Source organism: Dermacentor variabilis, chromosome 5, assembly GCF_050947875.1.
Source record: "Dermacentor variabilis isolate Ectoservices chromosome 5, ASM5094787v1, whole genome shotgun sequence".
In the NCBI taxonomy this organism is placed as follows: Eukaryota; Metazoa; Arthropoda; class Arachnida; order Ixodida; family Ixodidae; genus Dermacentor; species Dermacentor variabilis.
This window is the reverse complement of record NC_134572.1, coordinates 24,319,225-24,340,986: the sequence shown is the minus strand read 5'-3', so window position 1 is coordinate 24,340,986 and position 21,762 is coordinate 24,319,225. Positions and strand designations below refer to the sequence as shown.

The 21,762-nt window shown below is 44.4% G+C and overlaps 1 protein-coding gene across 7 annotated transcripts in view; it reads right to left on the bottom strand.

Moving 5' to 3' along the window:
* Positions 1 to 21,762, bottom strand: part of SPR (G protein-coupled sex peptide receptor) — a 252,246-nt gene that overhangs the window by 19,051 nt on the left and 211,433 nt on the right. For all 7 annotated transcript variants that reach the window (XM_075691972.1, XM_075691969.1, XM_075691971.1 and 4 more), the window contains one exon: positions 12,144 to 12,198. In XM_075691972.1, coding sequence (XP_075548087.1) covers positions 12,144 to 12,186 — 43 coding nt within the window. In that variant the 5' untranslated portion in view covers positions 12,187 to 12,198. The remainder of the gene's footprint in view (positions 1 to 12,143; positions 12,199 to 21,762) is intronic.

The following is a 21,762-nucleotide window of genomic DNA, read 5'->3' as shown; positions in this document are numbered from 1 at the left end:
ACTCGAGCTCTGCTCGTGCGCGTACAAGGCCCGTTGCAGCGAGCCGCTCCTCTCGCTTTTCACGCACGATAAATAAAGGAGAACGGAAGAAGCTTGTGGCTTCGGGAGTGTGCAAACGCAGCCCGCCTCTCCGGGCCACTGGAAACGTCTCGCGCGGCGAGACGCCCGAATGCACGCCCACTCTACAGCCCGGCACGTCCACGCACTTGCGTGCACCGCGCGCCTGTTTCTCAGTGCCGGTAGTCAGGGGAGATGGTTTGGCTGGTCTAATTGTTGTTGTTCTCAAGCATTCTCTAAAATTGCTCTTCGCAAGAACATTCTATTTGGAGACATTTGTGAAAGCAAACCAGGGAAGGGGGGGGGTCTACAGTTCTGTTTTTAGTACTCCTGATAGCTGCCTTGCTTGTGGCACGCTCGGGAAGGCTCAGTGAAACGAGATCAATGAACGCACCAAATTTTTGCCTGTTACACACGTGCGTTGTTCCTAGGCTCTTTCCTTATTCTTGCTTAAGTTCAGGCTCTTCGCTTGTTTGTATAGTCCGTTCCATTTGTCACTCTTTATATTCTGGAAAGGCCTATACTCTACGACTATATAGGTTAGTGCAAGGAATGTGAGGGTTTAAGGCATGCTGCAGTTTTAAAAGAGGTAAGTAGTGCCATGTCATTGCTTCAGTCTAGTTTCAGCATCGATTTGGCTCCCAACTGCGGTAATATGAAGCGCAGGTGACAGGCTTGTAAAAGAAAGGCAGGAATGAAATTGCATCTGCATACTGTGCGAACAAAAAAAAAAGAATATGCGCTTATTCTGGAAATATTGAGTGTACGGAACAACCAACTTCTTCGGTGTAGGCGAAAGTCGGATATCTGGGAAAGATGGGGAATAGGTATTGTTTTTACTGAAATGTTAAGACACTGCCATTGATGACAGAAGTTTAAAGTTGTCTTGAGATTGCAAGGTTTGCAAAGATAGAATATGTTCGGGTCGCGCAAGATAGAGGGGGGGGGGGGGGGAGTTCCTCGCAGGCTGTCTTATCCTGCAGAGGATCAAAATATGCTGGCAATGATGAGAAAATTGGTAGCAAAAAAGTAATGATGATAAATAGGCGTGCTTGACAACTACAAGGAAGAAGACACGATTTACAGTATCTAGTAGACAAACGGCACGAATTCGATACAGGAACCAATTCATAAATTAAAAATTCAGTGTCATGCGATCGCACCTATGATTATGGAGCGGTTCTGATACTTTGTGGGTCCGTTCATGTCATGGCAGACCGTCCTTGATTTTGTATGTGAAATAATTTTTAAGAAGTACAATTGTAGTTGCTTGGAAACTGCAGAGTCAAGGAGACCACACGTACCAAGGAATTAAATATTATTTCTTGAAGGGGTCATATTGCCTTATAACTTGTGGGCTGGCTATTCAACAACGTACGTCTGTTTAGAAAACGTATTTACTTGCACTGTGAACGTTATAAAAATCTATCAATCTTATTTGCCTGATATGTCAACGTAGCAACTAAACGACCACACAAATTGTAGGGCCCCAATGGTGGCCATTCAACAAGCCGGCTATCTCTCGCACTGCTCAACCGGTGAAAATCGAACTTCACCAAACCACATCGAACCGAGCAGAACATAAACGGACTGATGAAGTGATGTGGCTTTGAGAACAATGTCGTCATCATACCTTCTATTAATAACCCGTGTCTTTTCTATGAAAATAAAAGAAAGAGATGTAGTCACCCTACGGAGGAATGGTGCCGGCAACTTCTTTTCCCTCATAGCAGTAAAAACATATAGACGATATATCTATAGTGAGAAAATAAACAACGTGCTAAGGCTAAAAATGCACAGTACAAAGGCCTATGAACACACGAACTCATTAGGTCTCAATTTTCTTTTTCTACTCCTCTTCCCAGCCGCGAGAGCATTATGATCCGCAAGGGTGTCATTTTTCTTGCTATACCAGTCTGGAACAGTGACCTTCTAGAAAAAAAAACAATTCTAGGAGAAACCATTTCCAGTCTGTTGCCGGGCGTACACCGCCGCTCCGCACGCCAATCGGCAAGAACGCGATCGACGTGCCGTTAATGCGGCTGCAATTTTTAATCTCCTTAATGGGCCAGGGAGTGAACTGCAATTTCTTTACTGTGCCGTGGCACACGCGGTGCCAAGTATCCGCGCAGATGGCTGGAACCTGTAGGAATATGCGTGTCGTAAAACGAAGGCACAAAAGGTGGGTCAGTATCGTCTTCCAGAATGACGGTGACGTCCGTGCGAGAAGCGGTTCCCTTGGAGGCTGGAGGGAATGGCGCGTCGTAAAAGTTTGTTGCGTGTGGAGGAAGGACCGAAAATAAAAGTTGCAGCATCGCACACTACGCGGCCAATGAGTCAAGCCTACTCCGAGACATAGGGGAGAACGCCGGTGCAGGGCAATATAGAGGGACAGCTCTACCAACTATAAAGCGCAAAATGAAGCAAGATCTGCCCCACATTCTTTTTACAACTCCAGAAAAAAAATCTGCGAAAATGGGGTCCAGGTGGCGGAAAAGATCAACAAAAGTACAATGCTGCGTCCGGTGCTTCCACGCAATTACAGCCGTTCACGGCTCGAAGCGCGCAATCCACGTACTGCCTGCGTGTGACCATTTTCACCGGCTCGAAACTGTGTCTTCTGTTTTGCTATACTTGGAAATATATTGGACGACGTCAGATGGCGCTCATTTCGCAGTCAAGGTGGCAATATGTTCGCCACACAGTGATCAAATAAAGAACTGATCACTAGCAAAGCCTAACTGTTGAACTTCCATAGTGATAATAAGCACATGGATCCTTTCAGAGAGGCCAATTGAGGACTGTTTCTTTTTCTTTTTTAATCCTTTTTCTGGATACGTATTTATGCGACCTTGAGGAGATCTTTTAGTGGTTTCATACGTTCTAGAGCGCTCGTTTGCAGATTGCTATACAACTTGACAGCGATACACTCTAGTAAGCTGTAACATATTTGACAGCAAACGCTGGGAACAGAAAGGACACGTTCGCGTGGCTGACTGACAGGATTATTAGAACAGAACTTTTATTCACATGAACATAAGTATGCAACGCTGTACTATCTATGCCGAAACTGCGATATTTATGAGTCAGCTTATTTCAGAGACTTTTCGGCCTAATGAGTAACCAAATTGGTGACAGTAATGTAGGATATAATGTTAATTAGTATTACCTCGTATGTCTAAAATAGCACTACGAATGACGCATTCCCGATCGAAAACAACTTTGGGGAGAAACAACTCCTAGGGAGCCGCATGCCGACACTTGCCGTCTGATCCATGCTTCATATGTCGCAAGGTCGCGAGTAGGACAAAAGACTGTAAGCCTGAGCGAATTAAAGATCTCACTCTTCACCTCGACAAATATTTGCACTCCATCTTTTAAGCAAAGAGAGCGCCGATGTTCGCATTTGCTCATTTTCTCAACCATCTGCAGTCTTTTCATGTATGTCACACAGCTACAATGCAATGCCTTCGGCGCAGCTTTGTGGATACTCGCATCACATACGCGGTGCGTGCGTCCATCTTTCAACGGAAAGCGCTATTCAAACAAACTGTGTTGTCACAACGGCTTATCCCTACCGTCTTAAGAACCACCGAAAATTTCAAATATCAGAGCTTAAATACGCAGAACCGAATCGTTCAAATATTTTCTTTGTTTTCCGGTCGTTTATATGTCATCGAGTCGGAGAACGTGGGCTTAACATTTACCAGAAATGGTCAAGACCGCACGCAGCGTTTTTAATAACGCAAATCTGGCCCGCGCTATATGTCTTTCACTCCTGTGCGCGTGTGCTGCGTGCCCCAAAGCATACGCTACCTTTAATCCTATTGGACTGCAAGCGTTCGAACGGAAGATGTGGAGGTGTCTTAGAGAGAGAGAGAGAGAGAGAGAGAGAGAAAGTAATGCAGAGAAAGGCAGGGTAGTTAACCAGAGGTAGTTCCGGTTGGCTACCCTGCGCAGGGGGAAGGGTTAAGGGGGATAAAAAGAGAAACAGAGTGGAAAGCGGAGATAGAAAGAAAGGGAGACAAGCACGAACAAAGCGCGTACACTACACAGCGGTAGGGGGTGGCATTCTTAGAGTCTGTCGTGAAGCCCCGTAGACACGCAAGAACTTTAATAGCGCGAGTAAGGCCTTCAACGCGGATGTTCGTTCAGAGCATTGGCCTAAAGCTTTCAGTTCTGAAAAGGGACGATTGTCCAACTGCTTTGTCCAAAGCCTACTGTTCGAGTGCAGGCTGGAGGGCACTTTTTGATATATAATTCAGCCATTTTTGAAGGTTGCTGTGGGCGGAAACCGCGAAGAATACTACTGCAACGGGACAGATTTTCAAGCGTTTATTTTAGGTTCTGGTTTAGTGAAGCGCCATTATTGTATACAGACGCCGTAATATAGAACGCATGCTAACAGATGCCTAATTTCTTGTTTTCTTGACTCACTTGTCGCTGGGACACACGAAAACTGCTCCAAAACAAAAACTGCTCCCGCGAACCAGAAAGTTACATGTAATGCTTAGCGGTGTACCAGCAACACAAACACTTTGAATCTACCGAGAAGTGCTTCGAATAAACACTTTCGCTTGATGTTTGTTGTTGTTGTTGTTGTCATCGCCGTCATGGTCATCGTCATTTTAGTTGTTGTTGATCGTCTTGTTATTATTATTATTATTAAGGCTGGAGAAATAATTAAGCATAAAGATATCTCAGTGTCCTTCCCCTCTGTGAAGAAGCATGACCAGCGAAGCTGTGTATGTGGGCCCCTTAACGGCCAACTGCACCTCCGTCGCGGGTCGGGCCGGTATTGCACTATCTTCGGGATCGGTCCACGTATGGGGAGTTTATATCTTACGACCCGAAAATTTCCTTGGATGGTAGTTGTATACAGCTTCGGTGTAAAAAAGAATAAAAATGGGAATGAACAGACTGGCAACTGTTTCCAAATGGGGCTCACTAATTACTCGTTCACCAGGAATGAAGATATGCAACGGAAAAGGGAACACGCTTGAATGACTGAAGCAAAAGTGTGACAACGAATACGGCACGATAGCGGCAGAAGGAAAACTACGAAAATGCTTCCCTTTTCCCCTCCCCTCGGCGCGGGTCGCAATAAGTCTACGAATGAAGAAGACAAAAAAGATGTGCTGTACGGAAAGGCAGGGAGCCAACCAGAGGTAGCTTTGGTTGGTAGCGCATTACATTTAAGGTATGTCTTTGGAAAAATGGCCACTGAGTTCTACAATATTACCCACGTATTGTCATCTTATTATTAACACCAAGGCGGGATCGAGGGTATGAGCAGCAGTGTGTAAACGTGAACGTTTCAAATGACGTCACTGTTTTGTTGTAATCGTGCCTTCTGCTATGACCATAGTTCGGAGCTTAATATAAGTCCGCAGGAGTGGAGTAGCCGGCGCCCCTATTGGGCATCAAGGTCCCTTTAAATAAAGTTATCAATAAATAAAATATTTGTTGCGCTGCCACCAAATACGTTTGCATGTTTAGTTGTAGCGAGCTTGAGCCTGGACTACTTCTTTATTCTAGCCGTTACACTGTCTTGATCTCCGCCCATTTTCTGTCTCTCTCTCTCTCTCTCTCTCGCTTGTTCCGCCGTTTGCCAAGCCTATTTAGGTAGTTAATTGCACGGCACCAGCTGCGACATCCCATGCGCTCCGCCATACATTGGCAGATGTTATTTGACATGAGAACGAAGGTTCGAGTACAGGGTTGGGGGAAGGGGGGGTGGCTGTACTGTTAGGCACGCCGACGGGACGCCACTTAAGTCTAGCGTATATGCACATGCGCACGCAATTACTTTTCCTTACTTTTTTTCTGGTCTAAGCATTGCGGTTCTTTTCATATGGAAACAGCTAATACTCTGCATAGCTCTGAGCAAAGCAGTTTAAATAAAGGAGTTGTTCAGGCAAAAGTTGGCAAAAGTTTGTTCAGGCAAAAGACAAGGGCAAAAAGCTGGTCTGACAAGAGAGCCGTTCTAGGTTAGCATGGACAAGTAAGGAAAGGCTAAGACCTAAAACAGGGGAAATATTGATTAGTAATTGTAAGAAGAACAACGCAACAAACAATCATGCAAAAACTACGCCTCTTTAGTCTGTTATGCATTACGGCCGAAAGTACAAATATATGTGGTGTGTGTTTACTACAGTCGCGAACACGCTTCCACGATAACAGGAGGTATGAAACTGAGTCAGGCCTTGAAATAAAATTGAAGTATCTCCAGCTCGAACGTTTTATTTTTTTTTTCAATTTTCATTTTAACCATGCCGCAGTCTTGAATATATGCATGACCTTGCAATATGCGTTGCAATATGTGCGGGTGCAAACTTGAAATTATTCTCGCACGAGCGCCTTAATATCACAGATCAGATGCAGAAATAAAATTTCATATATGTATAGTATCCATATACCTGCTGCTGCTTTGAGAAACAGACTTGCAATATATTACACTCAGTGCAGTATTTTTTCCTCACCTAATGACCGATCTTTCCGAAGAAATTCTCAAAGGGATGTCCGTAAGGCTGAAAGGTCAAGTTCATTACAAAGGATTTGTCCTTTACACCATAGTATCAGGCAACTCCAAGTGAGCGCCAATTACACGTGCACCCGATGGAATCATGACCTTTTAGGAACTACCGTAGAGTAACAGGCAGACTTCAAATATTCGCCTAGGTGCCCATGAGTTGAACAGAAGCAATGGATTTCTATGTGTTTACCACCACTAAGCTGGGTACCCATGTGCGCGCATATGAAGAGCACCTGCTATAGTAACCGATGTTTACCATTTAAATAAATGTAATGTCTGTTTGAAGTATAATCGGCATTGACAGGTTGTGCGTCTCAACTCTACAAGACTCATCTCACCCTACTTACGTTTTTTGAAAGATACAGACTTGGCTTCTCGTTTGAAGCGTTTTTCTCCATTTGCTCGCGAGTGACGAAACATTGGACGGTGTTTCTTCTATTTTTTAACACTCATTTCTATGATGTGTCCCACGTTATTTGTGCTACAATGTAACGATATGCAAGTGCCACGTCGTTGGACACAATTAGAGTAATGTTGTTTGTCGTCGACTGGACCAATTGAGACTATATTTTTGTATTTGACCAAATTACGTAATTAGTTAATGTTATTTACACAACTTCTCAAATATTATATTCTGAGCAAAAGTGTCAATGTGGAAATTGTGAGCCATCCTGAAATATTCCCGATCCGGCTTTGGATTGCTCAACAAGAACAATTTATTATTTCGCGGACTTTCTTTCAGGCTTGCAAAAAAAAAAAGAACTTTTATGTAGCACGTATTTAGCAACAAAAAGCTGGAACGGAAGCTTTTCAGGATGGTCTACAATTTTCTCTATGATACTTTTGCTCTGTGTATAATGTTTGAGAAGTTAATTAATAACCAATTAGGCTATCCGGCGAAATCTACAGTTTTACTGGCCCGGAACGATGCATACAAGATTACCTTGGCTCTTCCCAGCTGCGTGGCACTTGAATATTCTTGAATTTTACCACAAGTTATGTTGGACACATGGTAGTCTCACTTGCAGTAATTTTTTTCTACTTGTGGTTACGTACTATGTCTTTTTTTGTCATTCCCCGCCGTAGTGGCCTAGTAATTTGGGCGTTGCGCTGCTAAGCTCGAAGGCGTGCGATCCAATGCCTACCGCGGCGGCCGCATTTCGATATGAGTGAAATGCACGAACGTCCATGTACCCTGCATTTGCATGCTAAACAATCGTAGGAGGTCGAAATTAATTCAGCGTAAACCAGAACGGCGTGCCTCATAATCATGTCGCGGTTTTGGTGCGTAAGATCTCAGAATTTATTGAATTGTTTTGTCATTGGTTTGCTTCTATTCTTTGAGATATTGCATCTCGTTCCTCCTGTCCTCTTTCCTTCTCTTCTTCCCAATTTGAATTTCTCTGTTTCTGTCCTCTGCTTCCAGAACAGCAGACAGGCATTGTGCCCCCTCCTATGACAGTTGCTAGCCTACTCCTTGCTTTCGTAGATATTTTTTCAAGCCAAATAAGAACAACTAATAGATAGAAGAGCCCACCTTTCCACTTTAGATATCTCCAACCCATGGTGGTCAAGGGTATGCGAGCGTGAGAATGATATAACAGAGCCTAGACAGCTATCGTTATCGCAGCGGATTAGGAACATCTTCTAGCTATCTAACTGGAACTATCTGCTACTGACAAAAGACAAGTTATGCATCAACAGCTGCACCAAATATTTTACTTTCGCAGGAGCTGCGCTGTAGCGTTGCTCAGCCGTTTTCTTTGCCTTCAGCGAGTGGTACAACTTCAGCGTTTTAGGCTCAACCGTCAAGTCTTGCAGTGGCGCATCGCGGATATCGACTAGACGGCTCTTTAGAACTGTTTATGCATCGCCCCAAGGGCACTGTAACAACTGCTGCCAGCCGGCGCGCATCATCCAAACTTCCGGACGTGTGGATGCAAGCGGATGCGCGTAAGTTGGGTGAGGAAGGAGAACAGGATGTTAGGACGCTTGGCGCCCGCGTACGCAGTGGTTGTTCACTTCGCCTCGTTTTTGTCTAAGATTGCGAGCAGCAAATCGATTGCTATTTCTTTTTCTTTTTTTTTTGTCACGTACAAGCAGCGAGCGGATCAGCACATCCTGTCTCGCGCAGCTTGCCTGGTCTCTTCGCTGCTGAATATTTATCAGCCGCCGTTGGCCGGTATGCAGCGCCTCAAAATCGCTTGCAGCGCTTCCGCAAAGTGAAGCGACGTGATGCACACATTCCCTGCCGTCCGGCGCGAACAGCGTCGGTATCTTCAGGGGGTGATAAAGAAAAACAGTCTTCGCGGCTGCCGCTATGGTTCAATCAAGCCATGTGAAAAAGAAGACCAAAGCGCATAATATACACTCTTTAAGTAAACATTTTCAATAGGCTACATGTGTAACTGCAGTTCCGTGAGGTTTATTTGTTTCGTCTAAGCTTTGCGAAGATTTTTGCGAATTCTGCGCCTGAATAGTTAGAAAAAAGAACGTCCTAGCGAAACAAGCGCGAAGGTTTAGCTCGTTTTCAGCCATCGTGGTGATTGTATAGACCCCCTCAGTACGACAACGAGATCAGAACGCCGCGAAATGTGTCTTCCGTTTGTTCAAATTAAAGTAAATCTATCCTTTGAGCCAACGGAAACAATATGTGAATCATAGAGCTTGGTAATGTCACTGCCTAAAACGAAGTAATGTTGCCGCTCTAAATTGCTAATTCGAGAGTTTGTTTTGGTATGCAAGCTAGAAACCGAGCACACACCGAATTTCGCATTTAAATATTTTCTAGCAGCGCAGGAAGGAAAGCTATCTTACCACAGCTCACTGACTGTATGTCTATGTAAGATTGCATACAAGGTGTCTCACATAACTCGAACCGAGGATGAAAAAATATGCGGTTAACCGCAGCTGGGTGAAACCAACGACATATGGTTTGCCGTCATGTGGCGCTCCTCAAGATGCTTTTCCTGCCACATAATTAGTTAATTAAGTGAGAATAATTATTCAAAGCATCTAGTGTTCACTTCAGGGCCAAGTGTGTACGTTGTAGAAAGGATTCGGAAACGGCTGAGCCAATTTTTTGTGGCGACATACATGCCGCGTGGTGATTTTTTTCCCGCAATGTAAAGAAAGCCCGCGAAATATGAAATGAAACCACGTGACTGTGCTCATGCGCTATCGTGTTGCAGCGCTCAACCTCTCCTCTATTTCTCGCTCTATCTTTCTCAACCGTGCTTCGAGCCTTTTGCTTATCAGGGACGACGGCGCTTCCTTTCCGTGTGCCAACGTCAAAGATGCTGACGCACTGTGACGCCGACGCCTAGCGCCGCGGCCTCGCACTTCGCTACGGTCCGCACGCATGGGTTCTTTCACCCGAAGCACGACTGAGAGCGCTGCAATATGACAGCGCATGAGAGCAGTCACATTGTCTTATTTCATATTTTTCGGGCTTTCTTTAAATGGCGAAATAAATCACCGCGCGTCATGTACATTGCCACGAAAAATGGGACCGATCGTTTCTGAATCCCCTATACAACGTAACGAAACGCGCTTGGTGCTAAAGTGAATATTCAGAATTTTAAATTATTGATCTTAGTTAAGTAACTGATCAAGCGGAATTAAAGGAAAATACTCTAAGGAGAGCCACATGAGGGCAAACCATATTCGGTTTCATTCCGCTGCGGTTAACGACTTTTATAAATCCTTAATTCGAGTTACGTGAAACCCCTGTTTAAGCAACATGGTTTTTTTTTATTACAAGGTTGTAGAGGTGACAGCTCACCGGAGACAATATGATGCTCATGAAACGAGACTTACTGTCAATATCATCATTAGAAGTCTAATTACGGCTCCTTAAATCGCGAAGTTCCTTTTGTGATAGCAGTAATGTGCATATTTAGCACCTGCGAGAAAAATTCATAAACTAATTTGCAAAGACTCAAATAAATTATTGCATTCCATACTAACGCCTGCAATCCCGTTTTGCTTCGCCCTGTTTTTCACGTAACTACGCTACTACTGAATACACCATGAGTATTGCGCGTTGCGTCATAAGGTTTCAGCTGCATTTAGAGCACGCATGTACTCTAGGTGCAGTGAGTAGTAAAACATTGTTCTCAGACACTACGGAAGGTACATTTGATCATTCCCAGTTCACGAATGTTTCATTCGTTCATTCGTAATTACACTTACTACTGTCGCTATTAAGTTCTTAGATTGTAATAAAAACAACTCAAGTATAGCCTTTCCCATGTGTAACCAAAGGAAAAAGATAAGTGGGTTCCTCACAATAACGCCTGCTGTTGTGGAGAAGTTGCCATTATTCCATCTCTTTTCTTTCGTTCTTTTTTTATTAATTTCTTATTTCTTTTATCTGGATAGATTAGGCATGAGAAATCTGATTGATTTATGTTTCTCGCCACAAAATTCTTCATGTCGATCAGAAATGGTATGTGGCAAATGATTTGTCCAGTAGGCATAAAATATACTGAAACAGTGTCATTTGTTACTATGGTATCATGACTCGGAGGCCCATAGACTCGCTATAATCACTCATGTTACCAAGGTAATTGAAATAACTAGCATAGTAATTAATATTTGGCTGGTCACTGCAAAACCGTCAAGTTCTGTTCGCTAAACAAAACACACAGACAAAAAGATCAAAGATAAAGAGAAGCACAGTCGACAAAAAGCATATCTACACCTCTACGCAAGTGAGTCATGCACTGAGGTTCAACAGGCCTGCAGTGACTGCGACACTTCCTTTTCTCTTTCTTTTTTTTTTATTTGAGACAAGAGGGTTTCTTGAGCGCAGCACATATTATTCTGTACTGTGCTGTGAAAAGGAATACCGATACCGACAATTAAAATGAGCCCAATGTAATCGTAAGTAGTTACCTGCCGTCAATTAAAATGAGCCCAGCGTAAGGGTAACTAACCAGCTGGGCTACGTGGTTTGGTTTCAACAAATGCATTCTTACCGTTGTACAATCTAACCCGCACTTCAATCGCTGCGTTTGATGAAATCCATTTTATGAACCGCAAGTGTGATAGAGGCACTGAAGATACAACCAAAGCAGCTTAAGTACATTATGTCGTTGTATTCAATCGTGTTAGACACTACGCTCCAAGTTAAGGCAAATGTACTCAACAAAACGCAGATTCCCCTTGTAGCACCAAATGTATATTTTTATTGTTTCTTGTCTGCCTGCCACTTATCCGGATTTTTGCGCTCAGATTACGTCATTGGTAAAGGCAGGAGAAACCCTACACATTCTCTTCTTTAGGGGAAACTGGTCAGTTTGTTCTGGTCATTTATGATCAAATTGCGCTTTGGCGAAAGGTCTCGCCATTTGGTTCTCTGGCCTGCGTGCATGGACATGATGGCGAGTGGGCGCCTATATTGTTTATTCAATGGTATGCAGTGTTTAGCATACTGGCGAGCTTCCCGTGAATTGTATAGCAGAGCTCAGATTGAATTTCGCTAACCTCCCTGCAGCGCATATGCATAACTTATGTGCACTTGTAATGAGCGCGCCGATATGCTCACCACTTTCGTAATCCATTATGATGTCTTCATCCACCTTTGTCATGAAGAAAAGTACCTGCAAAGAAGAAACGATTACTTGGTGCAAGTTGTTGGCGGCAGTCTTAAATATAAAACAACGGAGAGCGTAGGAAGCGCTCACAAGGGGTGCATGTAAGGCAGCACGCATGCATAATTATCCACAAGATGGGAAATCTTGCAAGAGTCGGAACATTCATTAAACCAAACGATTTCGTACGAAATTAAAATTATGTTCTAACCCAAATATATATATATGAAAAAAGCAGAACTTTCGACATTCTACATTTTAGAAATGTCCACCTTACTGTTACTGAAACGCGAAAACTTTCATCGTATTTTACTAACCTTACTAACCATTTACAGTATGGCTTTATGGATTGAATAAAGCGCCATGTCTGACAACGTCTGCTCACCGTGGACGATACATGTCTGGCATTCATGATTACCATAGTCTACATTTTACTTCAGCCATTATCAGTTTCCTGTATTTTTGTCGGAAGCAGGAAGCCCGCAACTTCTGCATTTAAGCACGAAGTAGTCTTTGTATAGTTAAAGAGGAAGCAAGTTTAGCTCCTCTTAGTCAAACCGACAGCCCTGCGTGTGGCTGACAATTCACAAATTGATACATTCCATTCTAAATCATCAGACCATGAATGCGACTGCTTACGGCTACCCTTTAGCAAAACGAATGGGAACATCCGACGTCTCTGCCAGTTACTTCGTGTCCAGTTCATATATTAAAACGTGAAGGTTCCTGTTTGTTCATTGCAACCCTACCGTGATATCAAAGTGTAGCACCTTCACAACAGCGCTGGTTCTGCCATCTTATGACTGTGCCATGATGCCGAATGCAATAAAGACCTTCCTGTGCTGAACGCGTTTTCTCAGTGGGAAGAATATTAGAATACGAATGCATAACAATAAGAACTTTGCCGTATCGTTAATTGTTGTACATCGGCAAACATTACAGCACGATGCAGTAAGTGTTTGGTACACATTGGTTGTGCCAAGCATTGCGTCATTTCGCCTCACGTGCTTCTGTTTGCGGCTTCGTCGAACTCTCCTAATAACGTGGTAGCTGCACTAGTACGTGCTTATCAGACTGACGTTTTCTACCTACCGGCATAGTACCATGCAGAAACGCTAACGGACCAACCAGAGAATAAACCGCACCCTCGCGCAAAGCAAGCTGCAACTTATACACGTTCTACCACCATGGTTACGTGCTATTTTGCAGCCTCCCAGAGCAATGTCAAATTCTGCCTATGCAATTCTCGCTAGCTCATCCCTTAATCTAACTATGTTTTAATTACGCGCAGTTCTTTGCCGAGTAGCTCTCGGACGTTGCCTGGTTATGCACCCTTTACGTCCGAAAGAAATCTACTGACAAGAAGGAACGTGACTCTTGAGCGGAGGCTGCTCACAGCATTTCTGCAAACAAACTGTACTGAGCTTACTTTTCTCCGCTAGTTCCATTGCCTTGGGCCTGTTCTTTCTTTTTTGTGAGCCATATAGATGCCACTATTTTCATGCGTGCAAGCCAGCAGTGTGGTAGTTATATTCACCACGCTTCCCTCGTCTCACTTTTGCCTTTATTTATTTCTAGCGTTTCGGTTGAGTAAGCTTTGTAGGTCACGTTTCGCGTCATTCGAGCTTCAGCCTCTCCAGATTTCCCTTTGTACTCGGTTTCCGCGTCTTCATGTGCAGCGACGTAGGATTCTTGCGGCATCACGCGTGGTTTGGTCGGTGTACTGCACTGGGTTGACTTTTCTAAAAATTGAGGCTGTAGACAACGCGAACAGCTTGACGTTGGGTTTTTTCTTCAGAGAGAATACAATTGACAAAACAAACACCAACAGAGTGCGTCGTCTTCTCCCTTCGGAGGGGCCAGTTCTCTTTTCTTTAAAGGCGCTCTGCGGCAAAGACGACAAATTTCCTGTCACTACAATGTGCCCTGACACGTGGCTTTGACGCTGTCGAGACATTCCTTGTCTAGGAAGAGGTCCCGTTTTGTGCGAAAATTCGTGAACAAACCACAACAATAATGTGCGAGCCAAGATAGAGAGAGAGAGAAAAGAAAAGCGCAGGAAGCCCCATTAGGCAGTCACCACTCGAAAATATATGGGCGCTTGTCTTTCGTGGCCTTTCTGGAGGCTCTTTCGCAACAAAAGCTCTTAAGTTTTGCTTTTACCCTGTAAAAACTTTGATGGGCTGAACATGCAGAAACGAAGAACCACATTCTCGCCCCTTCGGTCCTCGCTTCAGGTTTGCGCATGGCGGTAAAGAAAAGTGTGCGACGCTTGAAATACAGCTCGCTATGCAACGGTGGTCTCGAGCGCAGGCTGCCGATGCGCTTGTATTAAATTTACCGCGTAAATCTAATTTGCAGTGAGATGAATTTTCGGTGCCAAGAGCGCAAGTGTACAAAAACTAGCAACGAGCGCATGTTCCTGCATATCTGTATTTGAAAAAAAAAAGCAGTCTCGCCGGGACAGAATTGCCCTGTCCTATGCTCTAGACTTTTCACAGAGATGCGATTTGGGTAGTTTCATGCCATACTGCCTACCATACGGCAATGTTTTCCTATTATGATGTGCTCTATTTACGGTAACAATGTCAATGTAGGCCAAAAGACGTAAAGATGAATGTACGTTTCGCATGGGAAATGCCTCTTTGCAATAGTGTGGTAAATTTTATTTTTCTTGAGTTCGCTAATAAAGAAACTTAGTATATCGCTTCCGGTGTTTCCTACGCACATCAACTAAATTAGGCTGAACATATAGAGCTGAAAATGTAAAAATTTATAGCGCAAGGTATATTAACACAGAAAAACGAAGCGACAGAAGCAAGCGTTCTTTGTCCACTGGAGAATATACCAAAACACAAAAGGATATAATAAAATGTTTCTAGAACGAAGAAAATTTAAAACGCTAAGTACATATTACGCGAGGCACAGTAATAAGCGAGCTCCTTTCTATAAGAACTAGGAGTCTGTGTGACTGCGTCTCTCTATGTATATTCTCGTTTTAGCGGTAAACGTGAATCAGAACCGACTCGCCTATCTGAATAGATTACAAGTTTCTGTATACAAATGCATGGGCGAGTGCGGCAGGATGCTGTACTGTTTTAGTAAAAGAAGAAAAAAAGGAAAACAAAACCTCATCCCATTACTAGATTTCTCCAAGCACATAGAAACTCGGTTCCAGTTCACAAAAAGCGCTTACGCTAGAACTGTCCGTAAGAGAAACTACTACGCAATACTAACGGTGGACCACCTGGCGAAGACGGCTGGTCAATGCTAAATAACCCTTGCGAGCAAAAAGCTTTGTGAATACGAGCCTTAATCTCCATTGGTATACCAAAAGATTGATTTCTACCCGCAGTGATTGCTTAGTGGCTATGGTGTTGAGATGGTAAGCACGAGCCCGCGGTATCAATTCCCGGCCAGGGCGGCCGCCTTTCGGTGGGGGCGAAGTGGGAAAACACCCGTCTACTTGGACTTAGGTGCAGGTTAAACAACTCCAGGCGGTCCAAATTTCCATAGTCCCCCGCTACGGTGTGCCTTATAATCAGATCATAATTTTGTCACGTAAAACCTCGTAATTTAAGATTGATTTCATAAAAAAAAAGAAACTCTCATGCAATCTCATTGTCATGAACACGTTGTTTTGCATTCTGCCAGTGAGCGTTTTAAAGGGTTAACTTTTCTTTATTCGTTGCTCAGTTTTGCGCCCTTCATGCCATCCACAGTGGTGGGCCGGTCCCGAAGAAAATGCGTCCCTATGATTATGTTTACATGGAAGACAGTGCTGCTCATGGGTATGTGCCAATCGGTACGTGCCACTGGGTATGTGACACTGGACAGGTGCAATAGTTGTCACGCCGTCACGGTTACGTCATCGTCATCATACAGTCGTTGTCATGCCATCTCACACCAAAGCCGCCATCCGATTCTCATCATACAGTCGTCTTCAAACCGTTGTCATCAAGCCGTCGTCTTGACGCCATAATCGTCATGCCAACATAGTCATACAGTCATCATTATGCGGTCGTGGTCATACATTGTCGCCATGCCATCGTAGTCATAAATTCGTCATCATCGTCGTTTTGCCGTCGTAGTCATACCGCCTTCATCGTTATATTATTTTCTTCACAATGTCATGCAGTCGTCGTCAGAGAGCCTTCGGCCGCGAATATTGTAGGCTTCAAAACCCAGCGAGCACTCGAGCGTCGGAGAGGAATGTAGCAAACTAGAACCCTATAAAACAACATTTACACTGAAATGTCATGAAAGTAGCGGGACATTCGAAGCCCTAAGGGATTTGGTGAGCTCGAAATCAGGAGGAAAAGCGCCTAGCCCACATAACACCAGACGCATAAACATTCGTGTTACACACTCGTAACCACTCTGATAAGTTTGTAATGACTCACAAATGGTGTTGTCGTGGTCACGCCAAAACGAAACACAGTTGCTTCTAGAGCAGAGCTGCTGCGAGAAAGGGCGGTTTGATGAAATGACAGCTGCGCCAGCGCCGGCGCGTGAGCCATTAGCAAGGATTCCAGCGGCATAGGCGCGCGCTCACTCCACGTGCGCAACCAATCAGAGCCGTTTCGCTTCCACCGAGGAGGAAAGGGGCAGCCAAGGGTTTCGCGTGCACTGCGCCGGCTTCGTTTCTGTTCAGTTTAGTCGCAAAAAACGGAGGGGAGGCCAGGCGTTGTGCGTTCCCCCGAAGAAGAGCAGCGTTCGACGAGCAGCGGCGAGAACTCGTCCGTGAAAGGGCTCGCCGTCGGGGCGGCGATCCAGTCTTTAGAGCCGCCCGAGCCCAGGCAATCCGACGGCAACGAAAAGAAGATACCGAGCTGAGGAAGCGGGAGGCCGATGCAACCCGGCACCATTACCTGTGCCTTACTTAATCCAGACGAATATCAGATGCACGCAGGACAAGCTTCACTTACCTCCCTTTTCCAGTGGGGGAAGGGTTGGTCATGTTTTTTTTATTTATATGATGATATCATAAATCTGGGCAAATTTCGTCGCATGCTTTTGCAAAAAATTTGATTCTCGAATGAACATACAGAAATTACATGAACAAATTATCAAATACGAACATGCGCACACACTTACGAAATTATCAATGTTACCAAGGTTTCGTTCAGTAGAAGACACATACGAGATTATCACCGTTGCCTATTTATCGTGCGGTGCGAGACGTGTCTACTGTATCCAGAAAAATCAATGATTGCTGTCGCGCATTCTATAGCGAAGTAGTCTTGTCGGTAGTCAGAATGTGCACGCTACGCGAATTCTGTTGTAAATCTTCGGATATGTGTGAGAAGAAGTGATTATTTCGGAATGTACTATGATACAAGTATAAATAGCGGACGGACCTGACTCGTACGCTCATCTTCCACGACCGACGACCGTACGTGCCGATATCGTCGTGATGTGTGTGTTGCTCGCTTTTCTGTGCATTAGTTTGCCTAATAAAGACATGTTCTTGACTCTTGGCAGTGTTTGTCGCTGTGCAACGTAACACTCTTTTATCAACAAAGGCTGGATTCCAGCCGCACTAACTTCAAGCTTGGTAACGAAGCCCGTCCATGTAAACTATATTATTGCTGCACCCTCTTGTCCAGCCTGAAACCACATGCAAGCGCAAACCGTGCAGAAGTCTTATAGCACGGAAGAGGGCGGGGTGTCAGAGAAGGCCTACCAGCACGGGGTCGCGATTAATGAACCCACGTGCTTTGGGCTGGATCGCTCCACCCTCCGCACACGTTTTCCCATGGCCAGCGACGACATCGTCATCAAAGAAGGGCACGCCCATTGGAGGGCTCCTTCGACGGTAATGGCGATATTCTTTTCTTTTTCAATCTGCCATGTTTGGCACCTGAGGTGCCAGTGCTACAAGCACGTCCCGTATGCGTCATTTGATCTCGCACACGCTCGCCGCAGAGTCTGCTTCCCAGAAGGCAGCTTACGCGCCCTGCGATATTTTTACAAGCGAACACGCTTTTTCTTTTTCTTACGGCATGGAACATATGTTGTCTTTGCAGACATCCGTTCATTGTTAGATGATGTGGTCTGGTACAAGTAAGACTAGTTGTTACCGAGAAGAGCAACACCAAATTTATAGTAAACTTACTCTCGTACGCACGTATCATGGTAAGGTGAATATTGTATTGCACGGTTTTCGCACATACATAGGAGAACAACCGAGCTGTATTCAAGGATGTTTCACTGCCAAACATTGGCGCCAATAATGTGGATTAGCATCGATTGCGCTGTACATTGCGGACAAACGTGGTGAACCGCCAACATTAAAATGCTGTGGGAGCCGTCCATCTCATGCGAGTTTTTAGCGCCTACTCTGCTGCATCCTCAACGCCCCTTTGTACACAGGGCCCTGTTTGCCACCATTTAATACGCTTTTTCGAATAAACGTATTAACTCACTAAGTTTATTTCAGTACTCGCGCACTCCACTGTCTTCAAACTGCCGCATATTTCTGTTTTCTTCAACAATTCAATTTCTAGAATTCATAATCCAAGGGCAGATAGAAGCTTTATCTCAGAGAAAGCGTTGTACCCTCAATGGTTCTTTTTAGAAGATTTATTGTGCGTCTTTTTCATCAACTTGGCTTCTATCGGGCTTTGTACAAAACTTTGCCTCATCACCAGTGTGCTGTGCAGTGAAGTCTGTGGATCGCATGAGCTAGCAAGGACCCGGAACTAGAGGCGACTCATTGTACGTCGAGAATCGGCCCACGCGTGGCTTCGTGTAAGTGGCAGGATTCCTGAAAGATCGACTGCGGAGACGCTGGTCAAGCTTTTGGTATTTCTTGGAGACGCGCGGCCGGTTCTCGCTCCCGATTGGCTGGCGTGGCCGTGAGCTTCAGTGCACTGCACGGAGTTGGTGAGACTCGCCACCGCAATCGGGAATCACGCTCCTGTGAACCGCATCGGAAGCAGTCGCGGCGAGTGCGTGGCCGAGGATGAGCTGCGGACAAACAGCATAATGAGTGATCTCTCGGCCACAGCCGAGTGCGGGGCTCGGCTATCGTCTCTTTTCCTTCAGTGAAGCACTGGCTTGCGGCCGGCAGCCGCTTCATTTGCATCAAAGCGTTGTTTCCGGCTTAGCCCAAGTACCACGGAGAGAAGGGTTCATTACAAAAGTTGTAACGCGAGCAGCACGCAAAGGCGAATTGCTAGCATGGCAGAGCCTTCGCGGAGAGCTGATCACCTCGTTAGCATATATACGATGTGAGGTTGAATGTTCTTCTTCAACTTTCTTTTTCTTGGAAAAGATTGTTATTTTTCGTCTGCAGTATGTTTCTTTTTCTCCTAGCTGCCTTCTTTTAGGCAAATTCGCAGCCATTAGCTGCTCGTCTGGAAACTCAGGAAAGGCAGCCTTTCAGGAAGCTTGCGGGTATGGCCTCAGAGAAGAAATCTCTATAAATAAAGAGAGAAAAAAACGCGATATCAGTGTAGCCATCCGCACCACTGTGCCTTTTAGACTAACTGATCGTGAACAAGTTATGCATTCCTGTTTCTTGTTTGATTTTTTTAAGCTTTTTAATTTGTGAGAAACTTCATGTGTTGTAAGGTACTACAGAGTTATCGTAAGCTTCTTGCGCTTAATCTGCTGACGCTCCGGTATTTTCCCAAGCGCGACACCAATTTGGTTGTCTTGTTCCTTTCATTATGTGCAGTAGTCAGCGTTCCGCTGCACTGAAGTAAAATTTAGAGTAATGGTTGTAGCGGTAGAGGTTCAAGGGATAATGTGGATCGTTGGGAAAGCGTTGAATGGGAACGAGAAGCCTGTCAGCAGGAAAACAAAAGCACTTTGCTGTTGTGGTAACAGAACTATAAGGATCAAAAGCTGGGGAAGCATGGAGGAATTAACAGGGCGGCGTAGAAAAGGTACATCACTAATTGTTGCATCACATATCTGATCTATCACTGGCAGAAGATGAAACTAGCGCCGCCATGGAACTCGAACATAAGCATGATCTAAACGTTATTATTTGTTCAGAACCTTCTTATCGTTTATCTGAAACTGTCACTAGCAAAAGAAAGAAATGCCTCCAGAGTACAGAGTGTTTATAGCTTGAACGCTTACAATCATGAACCGTTTCACAGAGCGTTTATTGAATAAACATGAATAAAACATAGCTGACTGCCGCAGACACCATAATTATTAGTAATGTATCACGTCTAGCTGCCGGATGAACTATGTGACCTTCGAAGTACTCGTCACGTGTTCGCCTTGATAATTTTCCTCATGAGTGAATGTGAACAAACTTTCTTAGATGTTTTACCAAAGTTATGTCGGTAAGAAAGAAGTGTTCGAATAATTTTATTTGCATTTAGAACACAGAAAGAGAAATTAAACGCAGGATCAGCACAAATATAGCAAGCTTCGTTATATATCGTCATGCTACATGGGAACCCATAACACTGCGATGAATGTGCAGTGCATCTCCCTAACTTCCATTTAATTTCATCCAAGACCAGGGGGCTTTTTGATGAGCGATGCAAGAGATGCTGGCGCACAAACTGAGAACACCATTGAGATAACTGCATTTTCTTTATGCCCAAAGAACCTTAAGTAGGCTCATACATCCTCGCCTATAGGGAGCGAGGATGCTCCTAACGCAATGTGAACCATCACAACAATCTTCAAAAACGGTCAAAATTTTCGCACAACTATCGGCCTATAGGAATACCGGAGTACGTGGAATTGTTGTCGGCATCAGCCTAGTCACTGATATCGCACTCTATTTTTTTTTTGTTTGCAACATCAGCCCGTCCAATTGCTCCCCCCCCCCCCCTCCCACCCTTCACCCCCTTCTCGAATATAGTGCTCAAAAGCTAATTTTTTTCTTTTTTCTCGTTGTGGTCGCTATTCTTCAGTCACTATCCTTTTTGTATTACGTATATTTTTTCTTCTGGTGCTAGGAGGCTTTTTGCTCGTGCTATTTGGCAGCAAGCTGCTTTTTTTTTTCATTCTTTGATCCTTTTATGTCCGCAAACCTAATGATAATAATAACAACTGCAGCCGCCGTTCACCTTACAATGCGTATTTTTTTTATTTGCGAGATGAGCTGGAAATTCTTTTGGAGAGCAAACGTCTTATACTGTAAACGTTCTTTGTCTATTTTTTTTCACTGCCTTATATTTTTATTTGGCCCTTCATCACTGGTGCGCTCGAAGTAGCGCCGACGTCATCGACGGGTTTGGTCGTTTAGCGGATGATATATAGCGGACGCATGATAAGGAATGAGTCGCAATGAAATATGTCTTACAAAATAAAATGCGGAACGGATTATGCAGAAGCAAGGGAATATTTAAAAGACGAAGCTATTTCCTCTGGTTGGATTAAACTAAGGCAGGGAGCCCCGTCTTGGTGCACTCGCGTACGGCCGCAAATTCAAGGGTGCCCATTAAAGGCCGAAAAACCCGACGCACCTAAGCACGTTCCCGAATGCATTCTTTCTTTTTTTCTCTATTGTAAGGTAACGTTATACGTGTCATGCCCACACGTTCACGCTTTGCATGACATATTAAAAAAAGAAGCAACATTGTTTCAAACATAAAC